This window comes from Monodon monoceros, unplaced genomic scaffold (assembly GCF_005190385.1).
Source record: "Monodon monoceros isolate NGI ecotype Baffin Bay Population unplaced genomic scaffold, NGI_Narwhal_1 Super_Scaffold_10, whole genome shotgun sequence".
NCBI classification, from domain to species: domain Eukaryota; kingdom Metazoa; phylum Chordata; class Mammalia; order Artiodactyla; family Monodontidae; genus Monodon; species Monodon monoceros.
Window position 1 is genome coordinate 18,311,178 of NW_021703766.1, and position 14,879 is coordinate 18,326,056.

General features: G+C 38.0%; 1 protein-coding gene across 3 annotated transcripts in view; it reads right to left on the reverse strand.

Moving 5' to 3' along the window:
• NFATC3 (nuclear factor of activated T cells 3) overlaps positions 1-14,879 on the reverse strand; it is a 133,089-nt gene that overhangs the window by 46,851 nt on the left and 71,359 nt on the right. For 2 of the 3 annotated variants that reach the window (XM_029245832.1, XM_029245840.1), the window contains exons 4-5: positions 6,752-6,951; positions 1,902-2,074 (exon numbers count right to left, since the gene is read on the reverse strand). In XM_029245832.1, coding sequence (XP_029101665.1) covers positions 1,902-2,074; positions 6,752-6,951 — 373 coding nt within the window. The remainder of the gene's footprint in view (positions 1-1,901; positions 2,075-6,751; positions 6,952-14,879) is intronic. The other variant, XM_029245848.1, reaches the window with a different exon arrangement.

Genomic DNA, 14,879 nt, shown 5'->3' on the forward strand with positions numbered 1-14,879 from the left:
TCACACAATAATTTAATAAACTAAAAGAGAAAACAATAATTTTAGAGTAAATTCATCTCAAAAACTCAAACTACTCTATGAACTTAAATTATTTAAATTATGTTGCTAAAAATTAGAGAAATATGTGCTTAAATGGGCATTTGTCTGGCAGGGTAACAAAGATTGTGGCAATGATAGCTGTTTCTAAGAAAGGGAACTAGCTGACTTGAAAATTTACTTTTCACTCTATACTCTTTTACTCTTTTTGAATTTTGTACCATGTACCTGTATTATCTATTAAAAATTAATACAAAAATTACTTCTGCAGTGATTCTATTACCATGGATTTGCTCAGTGATTCCCACAGTCGACTGGAAAATGATAAAGTATTACTCCAGTGAACAGCAAAAGGAGGCATAGAAAAGTAATACAGTAGGTATGATCCCAAATTAAGAATGCATGTGGTTAATAGAAATAAAATGATATAACATAATCAAAAGAGTACTAAGAAAACCTGTGTTCTAGCCACAGCTCTGTCACACCAACAAGCAAATAACCTGGGAGGAGCACTTGAGATACTTGTGCCTCAGTTTCCTCCTACACAAAATTAAGACATGGAATTAGAACACTTCTAAGTCTGTGCTCTAAAAATCTAAATTGCAATCTCAATATTTCAGTCCTATCAGCTAACCTGCCAGAGGTCCACAGTTCTCAAGGGCTTGAGTAGATATCAGGTTTTAGGCCTTTTCTCATTTCTTGGCTCTGAAAAACCAGGGAAAAAGCATTCACTTTCTCAACCTGGTGTTGTACATAAATTTACGGTAAAAAAAACAAAAACCAAAATCCTGTAAGTCCCTATTCAGCTGAAGTGTCAGCTTGCAGAGACAGGCATCTTCCAACATTTTAATGAAACAAAGATGACCAAGTATCAATGACACTTAATGTCAGAATCATAGCTTCATAATTTGGTCCTCAGGTGTCATCAAGCCCACCTTCCTCATTTATGAGTAAGAAAACTATGGTCAAGAGAATGTCTATAGCCACACAGGCTACCTAGGGTCAAATTATAATGAGAAGCCACTTTCTAACTCCAAGATCAGTACTCCTCCACCTAAACACGTAGCTTATTTCCATAAAAAAAAATCACACCAGCTATCCAGACCCTGGGCTTCAGTTTACTTTTTAAAAAATTTTATTTATTTTCATTTTTGGCTGCGTTGTGTCTTTGTTGCTGCATGCAGGCTTTCTCCAGTTGCAGCGAGCAGGGGCTACTCTTGGTTGCAGTGGCTTCTCTTGTTGCAGAGCACGGACTCTAGATGCGCGGCTTCAGTAGTTGTGGCACACGGGCTTAGTTGCTCCGCGGCATGTGGGATCTTCCCGGACCAGGGCTCGAACCTGTGTCCCTTGCATTGGCAGGCGGATTCTTAACCACTGCGCCACCAGGGAAGCCCTCAGTTTACTTTTTTTTTGGAAACATTTTTTAAAAAATATTTTATTTATTATCATTTAGTTTTGGCTGCGTTGGGTCTTTGTTGCGCATGGGCTTTCTCTAGTTGTGGCGAGCGGGGGCCACTCTTCATTGGGATGTGCGGGCTTCTCATTGCGGTGACTTCTCGTTGCGGAGCAAGGGCTCTAGGCGTGCGGCTTCAGTAGTTGTGGCACACGGGCTCAGTAGCTGTGGCTCGCAGGCTGTACAGCGCAGGCTCAGTAGTAGTGGCAAGCGGGCTTAGTTGCTCCGCAGCATGTGGGATCTTCCCGGACCAGGGCTCGAACCCGTGTCCCCTGCATTGGCAGGTGGATTCTTAACCACTGTGCCGCCAGGGAAGCCCCCTCAGTTTACTGTTATCCAAACATTACATTATAAACAAAACAGAAAATAACCTATTATAAACGAAACTTTAAAATATCACAGGCTCACTTACAGCATTCAACAGGTATAGAAGCTGTCTGCAGAGAAAGGACTTTTCCATTGGGCTGTGGGATGTGTACACGAAACACAAGTCGTACTCTAGTATTCTTTCTGCCAATATCAGTTTCTCCTTTTCGAAGTTCTATATCTGAATTGCGGAGTTTCAAAATACCTGCACAGTCAATACTAGGGAAAAAATATACAAATTTTATTTGCTTACTAGAAATTAGTGGTTCTAAACAACTCAGCGAAACAGTTATTGTTAATCTGCCAGGAAGAACTATCACTATCTAAAATCAGGTCAAAAAAGAAAGATATGATTGCTATTTTCTGCCATTTAAATTTTAGGATTAAAAATGTTTTTGTACGACAAAAATGTAATACTAAGTGTGGCATATTGTCTGTAAAGAGAGCTGACAATAATTCCTCCCATTCTTGTATTCACATGCCACTTCTCCAATTAAGAGGTGGAGTAACTATGCCCCCTCTCCTTGAGAGTGAGCCTTATGACTTGCCTTGACAAACAGAATGTGGCCAAGTGATGCTGTGTAAGTTACAAGCCTAGCACTTAAGAAGCTCTGTAACTTCCAATTTTGTTCTCTTGGAGCCCTGAGCCACCATGAAAATGTCCACCTAGCATGCTGGAGAGAAAAGCCCATATAATCCTCTACTTGAGCTACCCCAGCTGAGCTCCCAGCTGAATTCAGGGGCATGAGTGATCCCAGCCAACACCACATGAGTGGATCAGCTGAGTCTAACCAACCAAAAGAAGCATGAAAAACAATAGAGTTACTACTTTAAGCCACTAAATTTGGGGGGCAGTTTGTGTTACAGAACTAGATGAGTGAAATATAAGGTAAAAGACTTTAATTCTATAAATATAACTAGGCCAGAAAAGATTAACTTATAGGACTACAAATAAGTCATTAATAACATTTTAACTTTTATATGATACATTTATTAATAAAAACAATCTATCAGGCTTTCATTTCTTTCTTTCTTTTTTTTTGGGGGGGGGGGCACACTCGAGGCTTGCAGGATCTTAGTTCCCCGACCAGAGATTGAACCTGCGCCCTCGGCAGTGAAAGCACAGAGTCCTAACCACTGGAACACCAGGGAATTCCCAGGCTTACATTTCTAAGAAATGCACATATAAGATTAAAATTTTGGCATTTAAGGTCTAAAATTTCATTCATTATCTTCAAAATTTATTACTAAGTATAGCTGCTTAACACACAATCATGGTAGGAAACACCAGTACCTATAACATATCTTTGTTATTTACATATTAGAAGAATAAAGCAAGAGGTAACGAACAATCAAACATTCTAGTTAAAGTTAACTCTCTCTTATGGCATTCCTTATTATCCATCCTCTTACTTTATCTACCCACTCTAATGCTCTAATGTTCCAACTCTAATGCTCACTGCCCAGAGGCTAGAGAAGTCACTTTGAAGGATAATATATGTTACAAAGCTAGGTTATCAAGAACCAGTAAAGCTCAAGGAAGAGTTTCTACCAATCTTTCCCCACCTTAAACAACAGAGCCTTTTTCTTTTTTTTTGGCCATGCCACGCGGCATGCAGGATCCTAGTTCCTTGACCAGGGATCGAACCCATGCCCCTTGCACTGGAAGTGTGGAGTCATACGCTTCTAGCGTGGACCACCAGGGAAGTCCCCACTAGAGCTTTTTAATACATACCTACAACTCACTTGTGCATAAATTATTTTGAACAACGGTCTTATCATTCGCAATTTTTAAATCTACCACTACCTGAAACTATATTACATTCAGTCACTACAGTTTATCCTAGTAATTAGTTCCTGGATAAAACAGGCTCATTCAGCATTAGCTGCCCTGTTATCTAAGGTACTTAGAAAAGGTTTCTTAGATTTGGGTAATTCCTAGTTGCTCCTTACTCAACCCTTTCTTGGACACACACAATGTTGTTGTCACAAACCTTGGTTCCTATAGAATTCCTGTTCCCCAATCTAACAGTTCAGAGTGGACAGATAGCCAGAGAAGCTTCAGGTGTGTGTATGGCAGAGCAGGGTGGGGTAAGGGGGCTAAGCTGCTTGCTACTAGTAATAATGGTATTTTTACAGCTTTGTTCTTTCTGGTCTGATCCAGGCAGGCAGTATATGCCAGCTCTAGTTGGAGAAGGGAACATGAATCTTGACTACCACCTCTGTTCCATGTGAAAAGGAGGAGGAAGATACGTTCAGATCCTACTGCTCTGATTTGTTCACACTATTCTGTAGGTAAGGCTTTCCCAAGTTCTTGAGAGAATGTCTTAAAAACTCACGTACTCTGTTTTCTTTAATTTATTGATTTATACATTATTTTTAAAAAGGATATGAGGCATTTTACAACATAAATACAAATAAGGTCAAGACGAAAGAAATAGAAAATATTTTTGAACAGAAGAAAGAGGAGATAAATATATCCCAAATCTAGGGTTATATGAATTACTATAATTACTATAATTGAGCTTGATCATGAACTTTTGGGAAGCTGAGGCAAAAAGTAAAGATGATAGGGACTTCCCTTGTGGTCCAGTGGCTAAGACTCCACACTCCCAACAAGGGGCCCAGGTTTGATCCCTGGTCAGGGAACTAGATCCCACATGCCACAACCAAGAGTCCCACTGCCTCAACGAAGAGTTTGCATGCCACACATGCCACAACAAAGATCCCGCGTGCCACAACTAAGACCCTGCGCAGCCAAATAAATAAATAAATATTTTTTTTAAAAAGTAAAGATGATAAAGCTTTTGTAGGTCTCTCCTTGTCTGGTAAAGCAAAATCTACTGTGTCATCAAATACCAACTTTCTTCCTTTAACCTGAAAAGACTGTGTGTATGTGTGTGTAATAATGACCAACTTAAGAGATAAAATCTTTTTAACAGTCCATTAAGTTATAAGCTTCTGGCGATTTCTATTTACTTGATTCAAGTCTACTGCTTGAACTATCCAGAGGAATCAAAGGAAACATGGTCTGCAAACTGTCACCTAAGAATCAATTTTATGAGTTCTTAGAAAAAGATAGTTGAAAGTTGAGTTTCAAATTCCCCTCTGCAGCTGAATAATAGTATATTCATATTGCTTTTGATGCTAGATGAAAAAGTACGATCCTAGGGAATTCCCTGGTGGTCCAGTGGTTAGGACTCTGTGCTTTCACTGCCGAGGGCCCAGGTTTGATCCCTGGTCGGGGAACTAAGATCCCACAAGCCACGTGGCGAGGCCAAAAATAAAAAAAGAGTAAGATCCTAGAGTAAAAGAGAGGAAGCCTTCTTGCATCCTCATTTAGAGGCTGGCTACCTCACCTTATTTGAAGATTGGTCAAATAGGATGTCTTGAGTCAATGTTTTTCTTTTTTTTTTTTTTCAATTTTTTCTTAAGTGTTTTGCTCAAGTACCTGAACAAAGGATTGGCTGAGAATCCAAAGTTCTTTTTTTAATTATTACAGAACACAGAAATTTAAGAGTGGAGATTATTAGCTAGCTGTCTACCTCTGCCATGAAAAAACTCTATTGTAGCCCGTGTAATGACTTAGTGGAGTTGAGTTCTCGAGTACTGTTCCTTTGAACAAAGCAGGCAAAGATAAGGTTTTATTTAAATCAATATTAACTTGTCTTTTCTGGAGATAAGTAGATAAGAGGCAATTCTTATTTTATAATAGTACAATTATGTCATAAGTTACTATGTCCTCAGGGGTATATTCAGTTTACCTAAAAAGTTATTTAAATATAAATTTAAAAGAGAAGAACTCGAGACTGAAATGTGATTTTAATAGGACTATTCTTGCAATAACCTGGGACAGATATCATTGCCATCTTAAGAAAGACCTATATTATAGTTTGAACCAATTTCTCTAACAAACTTCACTGTAAGTTTCACATACCTGGTTGTGGCAGAATAATAGTTGCCTACTAAATATTCTTTTTTTCTGTTTTTCTTAGTAACAGACCCCCATCTTGTTAGCGGTGGCAATGCACTCAGGTAAAAACATACCCAGGTCTTCCTTATATACAAGGGTGATCAAGAGATGTAGTAAATCTGTTGGATAAGTTTCTGGGAAAAGCTCTTTAAAGAGGTCTGACTCAGATGGAAGTTCTCTCTTACCCTTCCTCTTACCCGTTCTTCCTATTCCTTCCAGGATTACAGTTATGATGGCTAGAGCTCCAGTAGCTATTGTGGATCATGAAGCAATCTTGTGGATGGAAACCACATGCTAATAATAGCAGAGAAGAAAAAACAGAAGGAGCTTGGGGCCCCAATGACTTATGGAACCACTGTGCTAGCCCTAAGATGCCTATGTGTATATTTATTTTATGGAATAAAAAATTAAACCTCTAGCTGTTTAAGCCACTGCATTTCAGGTTTCTGTTACAGGTACTATATATATTCCTAACTAATCCACCTGAACAAAACTCTACTGCATTCTCATTCAGAATTTGGCCACCTCATTTTATTTGGAAACGGGTGAAATGGGACACCTGGAAGTAGAGTTGAAGTTTTCCTCAAGGAAACTTAACAATCATAATTTTACTGCAATTGTTTACTTACTGTCTACCCTATTAGACTGTGAGCTACTTGAAAAAAAAGTCCATATACTTTTGTCTCTATCACCTAGCATGATGCTTGGCTGGTTCTACATGGTCATAAACTTTTGCTGAATTCAATTTTCTTTATGGAAATGTGGTACCAACCTTAGCAAATATACTATAATTATTTACATAATGTTATTCAGTTAATTTAGAACAATGACTTATTTTTGCACTATAAAAATAAATAAACTTTTCTTCAAAGTTATTTTAGGAAAAGAAGGAACAGTCCATTTTGGGATATGTTTCAAGATACCTGGCTGACATATTGTTTTCAGGAAGAAGTGGAATTTCCAGAACCTTTGTGCTGGCAATTATTATCTCTTGGCTTGCAGTAGCAACTGTCTTCCCAGTGATCCGATGCACCTGGTAAAATGCATGAGGCCGTAAATATCGATCATCTGCTGTTCCAATAAACATCTGTAGATTTATCGGCTTTTCACTATAGCCCAGGAGCTAATTTGGAAGAGCAAACACAGAAAAATACAATTCATTATCCATGCATTTTACAATAAGCTTACAACGGTAAGTCTATTATATTTGTATCATATACTACCGATACATAAAATGTTATTTCAAAAAAGATAATAATAAAAACAAGTAATAAGTGAACAGCCCTCTAAATCACAGAAATATTTTAAGAGTTATAAAATGCTGCAATATATTACAAAGGGATGAAGGAGTTTTTCTGGATTAAAATATAGATCAACCTAAATTTTGAAAAGCCTTGGTAGAGTGCTGTGGAGAATACAAAAGAAATGTTGATTCTGTGCTCCAGGCAACATTAACCACCCAGACCAGACCTAAAGATGAGGGTATGTGGGAAGGTCCTCTAACGGGCTGCTAAAATCAGTGACACTTTTAGTAGAAAGGATCTGAAAAATCCTATTGCATGTTTCCAGGTTAATATTTCAACTGACTTAACAAGCTAGGCTACTTGACTTTCTTTGGTACCCTTCACTACTGCTGAGGTTAAGATGGCTACACAGGATTAATAAGGGTGATGACCAGGAGGTGCTGGAGGTAAAAACAGCGACCACAAGAAAGGAGGCAGTTAAAAGAAACAGAGCCTAAAGCACTTAGGGAGACTCCTATGTCCAGTCTGATGGCTGAGTAGCACCCATTGGACCCACCTTGAAAGGATGGAGAGAACACCAAAGTAAGCAGATACTGGAAACAAACTGACACATGTAAGAAGAGAATAACAAAAGGTGTGTTTCCTGTTTTTAAGGCTTTTAACCTGAGGGAAAGCCACAGTCCATGCCTTACAATGAGACTAAAACTACCAAAGAAATCTACAGTCTGAAGGGCTTGAAGAACCAAGGACAGTCTGTCACAACCTCTGGAAAGAAAGAGGCAAATCCCAGAAAAGAGACAGCCAGAGAGGAGGAGCTCCAAATTTTATATATATACAGACTCCGCCCAATCCTTTGGCTGACCTGTAAACCATTCAAGAACAGGACAGATCCAAGCAGCCTAAGGCTAAAATAACTGAAATAAGATTATGAGCTACCACCAACCACAGGGAGACAGGTTTTACAGGTTGACTCCAACCAAGTTAAGTGCCTGCTTAAGGAAAAAAATTCAACATTCTTTGGGAGTACATATGGGTGTGCATTTATATTAGTTTTGATGCTGAGTTGTACAAGTTCTTTATATATTCTGAATATTAATCCCTTGCAGTTATGTGATTTGCAAATATTATCTCCCATTCTGCAGGCTGTCTTTTCACTTTCTTGGTTGTGTCCTTTGATGCACAAAAGTTTTAAAATTTTGATGGAATCTAATTTATTTTGTTTGTTTTGTTGCCTGTGCTTTAGGTGTCATACTTAAGAAACCATTACCAAATCCAATGTTGAGAAGATTTTTCTCATGTTTTCTTCTAAGAATTTTATAGTTTTAGGTCTTTGACCCATATTTAATTTTTGTATATAATATAAGGTAAGGATCCAACTACATTATTTTGCATGGGGATATCTAATTTTCCCAACACCATTTGTTGAAAAGACTGTCATTTCTCCTACTGAATGGTTTTGGAACCCTATCAAAAATGAATTGATCATATATGTTAGGGCTTATTTCTGGGCTTTCTATTCTATTTCATTGGTCTGTCTTTATGCCAGTATCATACTGTTTAAAATACTGTAGCTTTGTAGTATGTTACAAGTCAGGGAAAGGGGGTCCTCCAACTTTACTCTTCTTTTTCAGGATTGTTTCAGCTATTTGAAGCCCCTTGCAATTCCATATGAATATTTTTTAAAATAAAGTTATTTATTTATTTATTTACTCATGGCTGCGTTGGGTCTCCGTTGCTGTGCGCGGGCTTTCTCTAGTTGTGGCGAGCAGTGGCTACTCTTTGTTGTGATGTGCAGGCTTCTCATTGCAGTGGCTTCTCTTGTTGCAGAGCATGGGCTCTAGGCGTGCAGGCTTCAGTAGTTGTGGCACACGGGCTCAGTAGTTGTGGCACATGGGATTAGTTGCTCTGCAGCACGTGGGATCTTCCCGGACCAGGGCTCAAACCCTGCTCCCTGCATTGGTAGGCAGATTCTTAACCACTGCGCCACCAGGGAAGTCCCCATTATGAATTTGAGGATATGCTTTTCCATTCTGCAAAAAGGGTTGTTGGAATTTGGGTAAGTATTGCATTAAATCTGTAGACTGCTTTGGGCAGTATTGATATCTTAACAATGTTAATTAAGTCTCCTCTCCATGAATATGGAATGTCTTTCTATTTATTTTTGTTTCATGTATATTTGGATTTTATTTTCACTTTATATATTCCCATTTAGTTTTATTTCTTTCAGAAATGTTTTACAGTTTTCAGCATACAAGTCCTTATACCTCCTTGGTTAAATTAATTCCTAAGTATTTAATACTTTTAGATGCTATTGTAAATGAAAACTGCTTTCTTAATGTCCTCTTAGGGTTGTTGATCACTGATACACATAAACACAATCGGTAAGTATGTGTTGATCTCCTACCCTGAAACTTCGTAAACTCATTTATTAGCTCTAGCAGCTTTCTTGGGGATTATTTGGGATTTTTAAAGTATGTGAGCATGTCATCTGTTAATAGAGATAACTTTACCTCTTCCTTTCCAATTTGGATGTCTTTTATTTCTTTTTATTGCCTAACAGCTCTGGCTAGAACTTCCAGCACAAATGTTGAATAGCAGTGGCGAAAGCAAGCATCCTTGTCTTGCTCCTGATCTTAGGGGAAAAGCTTTCAGTCTTTTCCATTAAGTATGATGTTATTAGCTGTGGGCTTTTAATAAATGACCTTGATCACGTTAAGGACTTTCCCACTTTTCTTAGTTTGCTGTTTTTTTTTTTAAATGATATGCTGTTAAATTTTGTCAAATGCCTTTTCTGTGTCAATTGAGATGATCATGTGGTTTTTATGCCTTCATTCTATTAGTATGGCATATTACAACAACTGATTTTCATATGTTGAATCATCTGCATTTCTGAGGTAAATCCCACTTGGTCATGCTGTATAATCCTTTTAATGTGCTGTTGGATTTGGTTTGCTAGTTTTTTGTTGAGGATTTTTGTGCTTATATTCTTTACGGATATTAGTCTGTAGTTTTCTCTTCTTGTATCTTTGTCCTTATCATTATCCTTTTGATTAAAAAAATTTTTTTTCCATGTCTCTATTGAAATTCCTTCATCTCTTCACATATTTAGCCCACCTTTTCTACTAGATAATATAGCATTTTCATCATTGTTATGTTAAAGTCTCTTTCTGATAACTCCAACTTTCTGATAACTCCAACCCAGACACAGAGTTAGATTTAGGCCATCTTTGGGCCAGCTCCTATTGATTGTTTTCTCTTAGCTGTGGTTCACACTTTCTTGTGTGTGTATGTATAGTTTAACATATACTAGACATTTTGTATAGAAGAACTCTAGGAACTGAAGTAGCAAGTATTTACCTTCAGAAAGAGGCATGCTATTTTTTTTTTTTTTTTGGTCAGGTCACAGTTCTTAAGCTGTATCAGCTTTACTGCAGTTTTAGTCAGATTCCTCTGCTTTGAGATGGTGGCTTATGTGCACTTGGTGGAGATCTTACAAATTTCAGACAGATCTTGCTCAGCAATCCTCACTCCTACTTTTGGCCCCAAATGCCTCTGGGAGGAAGATGTGCTCTATGGCTGTTTTATTCCATTGAACCAGCAAGGGTGCAATATGATAACACAGACTGCCTAAAGTCAATTTTTTGGTAAGCACAGTGGAGTGCCAAGCTCTTCAAGACAGTAGTGGTGGAGTTTCTGATGCCCACCCAGTCCTAAGCACTGTCCCTACAAGTTGGGGTTGTGAGTCACAGTGTCAGTGATGTTTTCACTAGAGCAAAACTGGGTAGGGTGGCTGTACACTGTTCCAGGCCACATAGCTTCCAAACCTGAGATTTTATGAGCTACCTAATAACCTTAAAAGAAATTCTCTTCTGTTTCTGCACTATGGTTTTGTAAAGTATCCTGACACATGATAGCAAATATAGAGTGCCTAGTACAGTGTCTGGCATGTACCTAACAAATGTTAGCTATTAGTTTGCATCCAGATTCTAAGTATGGAATCTAGTCAGAGTTTCAAATATGTAGGAGTTTTATTTGATTATGTTGTCCTTCAGGTGACTGCTTTACTCCCTCCTGCTTGCTCATCCCTGGCTTTACGGTGGAGTTTGTAACCAAGCAACATCATAATTTATTGATTATCCTCCTCTACCCAGGAAAGGACATGAAGTCTTTTGCCTATTATCAGATAAAATAATTTACCCAGGATCATTTTCAGCCCTGTGCCTTTATAGAGAAGCAAATAAAGCCTGGACCACTGCAATAGCCTTATAACTGCTCTCCCTGTTCTTACTCTTGCTCCCTGATAGCCTATTCTCTGTCCAAGAGTCAGAACAAACTTGTAATATTAACCAGATAACTTTACACCCCTGCTCAGAACTCTCTAATGGCTTCCTTCCATACTCAGAACTAAATTCAAATGCCCTACGATGATTTACAAGTCCTGTGTGATCTGGGCCCTGGCTAACTTGTTGCCTTACCTTCTCCTACTCTCTCCCTTCCACAGTCTGCTCTGGCCACCTTGGCCTTATTGCATGAACCACTCAAGCTCATTCCTAACCTCAGGACCTTCACACTTAATATTTTGTCCCTCTGGAATATTCTTCCCTCTGATCTTCATATTACCTCACTCCTTCAGCTCTACACTCAAAGGTCAACTTCTCAGAGAAAACCACCCTATCTAAAACATCACATTTCTATCCCTTTATCCTGTTTTATTATTTTTCATAGTATTTATCACTATCAAAAGTATTTTAGGGACTTCCCTGGTGGCACAGTGGTTAAGAATCCGCCTGCCAATGCATGGGACACGGGTTTGAGCCCTGGTCCGGGAAGATCCCACATGCCGTGGAGCAACTAAGCCCGTGCACCACAACTACTCAGCCTGCGTTCTAGAGCCCGCGAGCCACAAATACTGAGCCTGCATGCCACAACTACTGAAGCCCGCACGCCTAGAGCCCGTGCTCCATAACAAGAGAAGCCACCGCAATGAGAAGCCCGCGCGCCGCAACGAACAGTAGCCCCTGCTCTCCACAACTAGAGAAAGCCTGTAGGCAGCAATGAAGACCCAATGGAGCCAAAAATAAATAAATAAACTAATTAATTAATTAAAAAAAAGTATTTTATACATTTGTTTATATCTGTTTTCCTTATTACCACATAAGATCCCAAAATACAGAAACTTTGTCTTGTTCACCACTCCACCCCTCCCTCTTTTTATTGAGGATCCATTATGGAAATATCTATATCAAATGTCACTGCTTCAGCCAGTATTATATAGGTGACACTAAAAAAAAGAACAAAGTGGCATGTATTAAATTTTAAGGAATTAATGAAGACCTTAAAAGGCAGAAATTTATTAATAATAATAATAATATAGGATATAGGGAAGCACATGATAAAAAGCAATTACGGTTCTGTGAAGGAGAGAAAAGACGAAATCATGGAAACCAGCTAAGAGGCTGAAGCACTAAAATCATGTGTACTCAAAGTTTAAACAAGGGTAGAAGTGAGAACATAAATAGAAAATAGAAATGAAGGAGGATTAATGCAATAAGTCTTTCTCACGAGATCCTAAAGAGATTTTTTGTAACTGGCTACGTATAGAATAATAAAGAGAAGGGAACAAAGAAATTAGAAGTTCTGAGCTTCAGTACTCAAGAGAATGATGGTATCACTAGCAAATAAAGAAATGAAGAAGTCACTGATTTAGAACAGGTTTGGAAGAAGATAAGGTAATGTTTTCAATGTTAGTCATGTGGTATTCAAGGTAACAGTGAGACATCTAGATGGAAACGTGAGGCCATATAATACATATTCTTTTAGCCCAGCCATAGCGTTATTGCACAATAACAAAATACAGTCTACTGTGCTTTAAAAGGATGACTGAAATCCTCTTTCTGTTTGTTCTGACATGATGAGTAGAATGATGACATCATGAATGACATGATGAGTATGCACTGTAAAAGTTTCAGTACTCATAGCACTTTAAACACTACTGAGTTTTAACTGCATCACTGTGATTTGTAGCTCCCTGAGCAGCAGCGTAAAATGATGAGAGTGCCAGTATACTCTCTATCTTAACTACTCTGCCATTGTTGCCCCAAAACAGGCTCAGTCAATTTATAAATGAATGAGTATGGCAACATGATGAGTGAGGTGCATATAGGTATTTAATGGAAAGGGGCCAGAAATTCAAACTCCTATCAATGCACGAGATAATCATTGCTCTTCAAAGAGAGGAACTAGCCTATGTTGCACAGAACTTCAGAATGTCCCATCATATATATTCGTGTATACAGAAACGTTTACGAACTTGGAACCCAACTCCTTAGTATATATAAATACCACCCAAATCGCAGTTTTAACACATATGAATTTTTCATGAATGCAACTGCCATATAAACTGAGGTAAACTTTATTTATTTATTTATTTTGGCTGCGCTGCACGGCACATGGAATCTTAGCTCCCCGACCAGGGATTGAACCCGCACCTCCTGCATTGCAAGCACAGAGTCTTAACCACTGGACCACCAGGGAATTCCCGAGGTAAACTTTAGCAAGAGTTGATCATTTCAGAAAATCATGTCATTGCTAATAATGCCACTCACTGGTGGAATTTAGGTTGCTGATCAACACACTTGCCTATGTGCAAGTGTGATATAGTGATGCTGTAGGTACAAGTATCTAATTATTTCATTGTTTTCTCTATAGTCATTACCAAGCCTTTTCATTTTGAAATACAACTTTTTGTTATAATTTGTTTATAACCATTTTCTAAATTTATTTCCTCTTAATAATAAAAGCATTATATTGGTATTTCTAAAATTATATGTGTAGGCTGATTATATTGTCCTTGAATTTCCATTTCAGGTAAATAAAGTATTATAAAATATTTGTTTAAAATTTTAAAAGAGTGGGGTTGGGTCTGATAGGGTTGAGAACCACTAGCCTTAGAAGATTTGCAAGTCAAGAGGGACACTGGTATTTTATCTTGGACCAGTTTGCCTAAAAGTAAATCCTCCAGTCTCCTGTCTAGGGAACATAAACCTACTGCAAGCATTTTGGGAGTTAAGAGGAGTCAAAGCTCTCCCTATTCAGTACCCAGACTTTCATTATACCTCCCCTTTCATCCCCATCCCATTTTCTGTACAGACCCTCAAGCCCTGCTTTCAGTTATTCTAGAACCTAGAACTTCTATTTCATTCCCTCTAAAGAATAAATCTCCAGAATTCTCCCAAGGTAAGCCAGTGGTTATCACTTCATTATACCACATAAGGGAGAAAAATCTGGGAAGTTTAACTGCTTCTTTTGTAGACCTTCAACAGTATTTGTTTTCGGCCTCACCTCACATCCCACTTTCAGAGACACCAGTGCCTCAACCCCCTGAGCCTTTCCAAGGTTCTTTAGTATAAAATGATTTGTGCTTCTTAATTATTGGTTCTTTCTCTCCAACCAACAAGCTTAAGTTGTAACTGTTTAATGTCTAATGAAGGTAGACACATGTGTTTAACCTAGTATATTTAACTGGAAATTGCAGTTTTCTGTAAATATTTAAATATTTGTGTATTTAAGAAATCTATCAATATTTCAGTTGTGATTTCTTTTTACATATTTTGGTATAAACAAGTTAATAAATGTTAAAGCTTGAATTGAATGGAAAATATTCCATAAAAAATAAAATGCCAACATGATTACAGTAAAAAAAAAATAAAGCCTAAATAAATCAATAACTAAAGAAGAAATAGTAACAGTGTGGGCGTATGTATGCATATGCACACAAATATGGTTCAGTCACTTTTCCCTTTTGGTT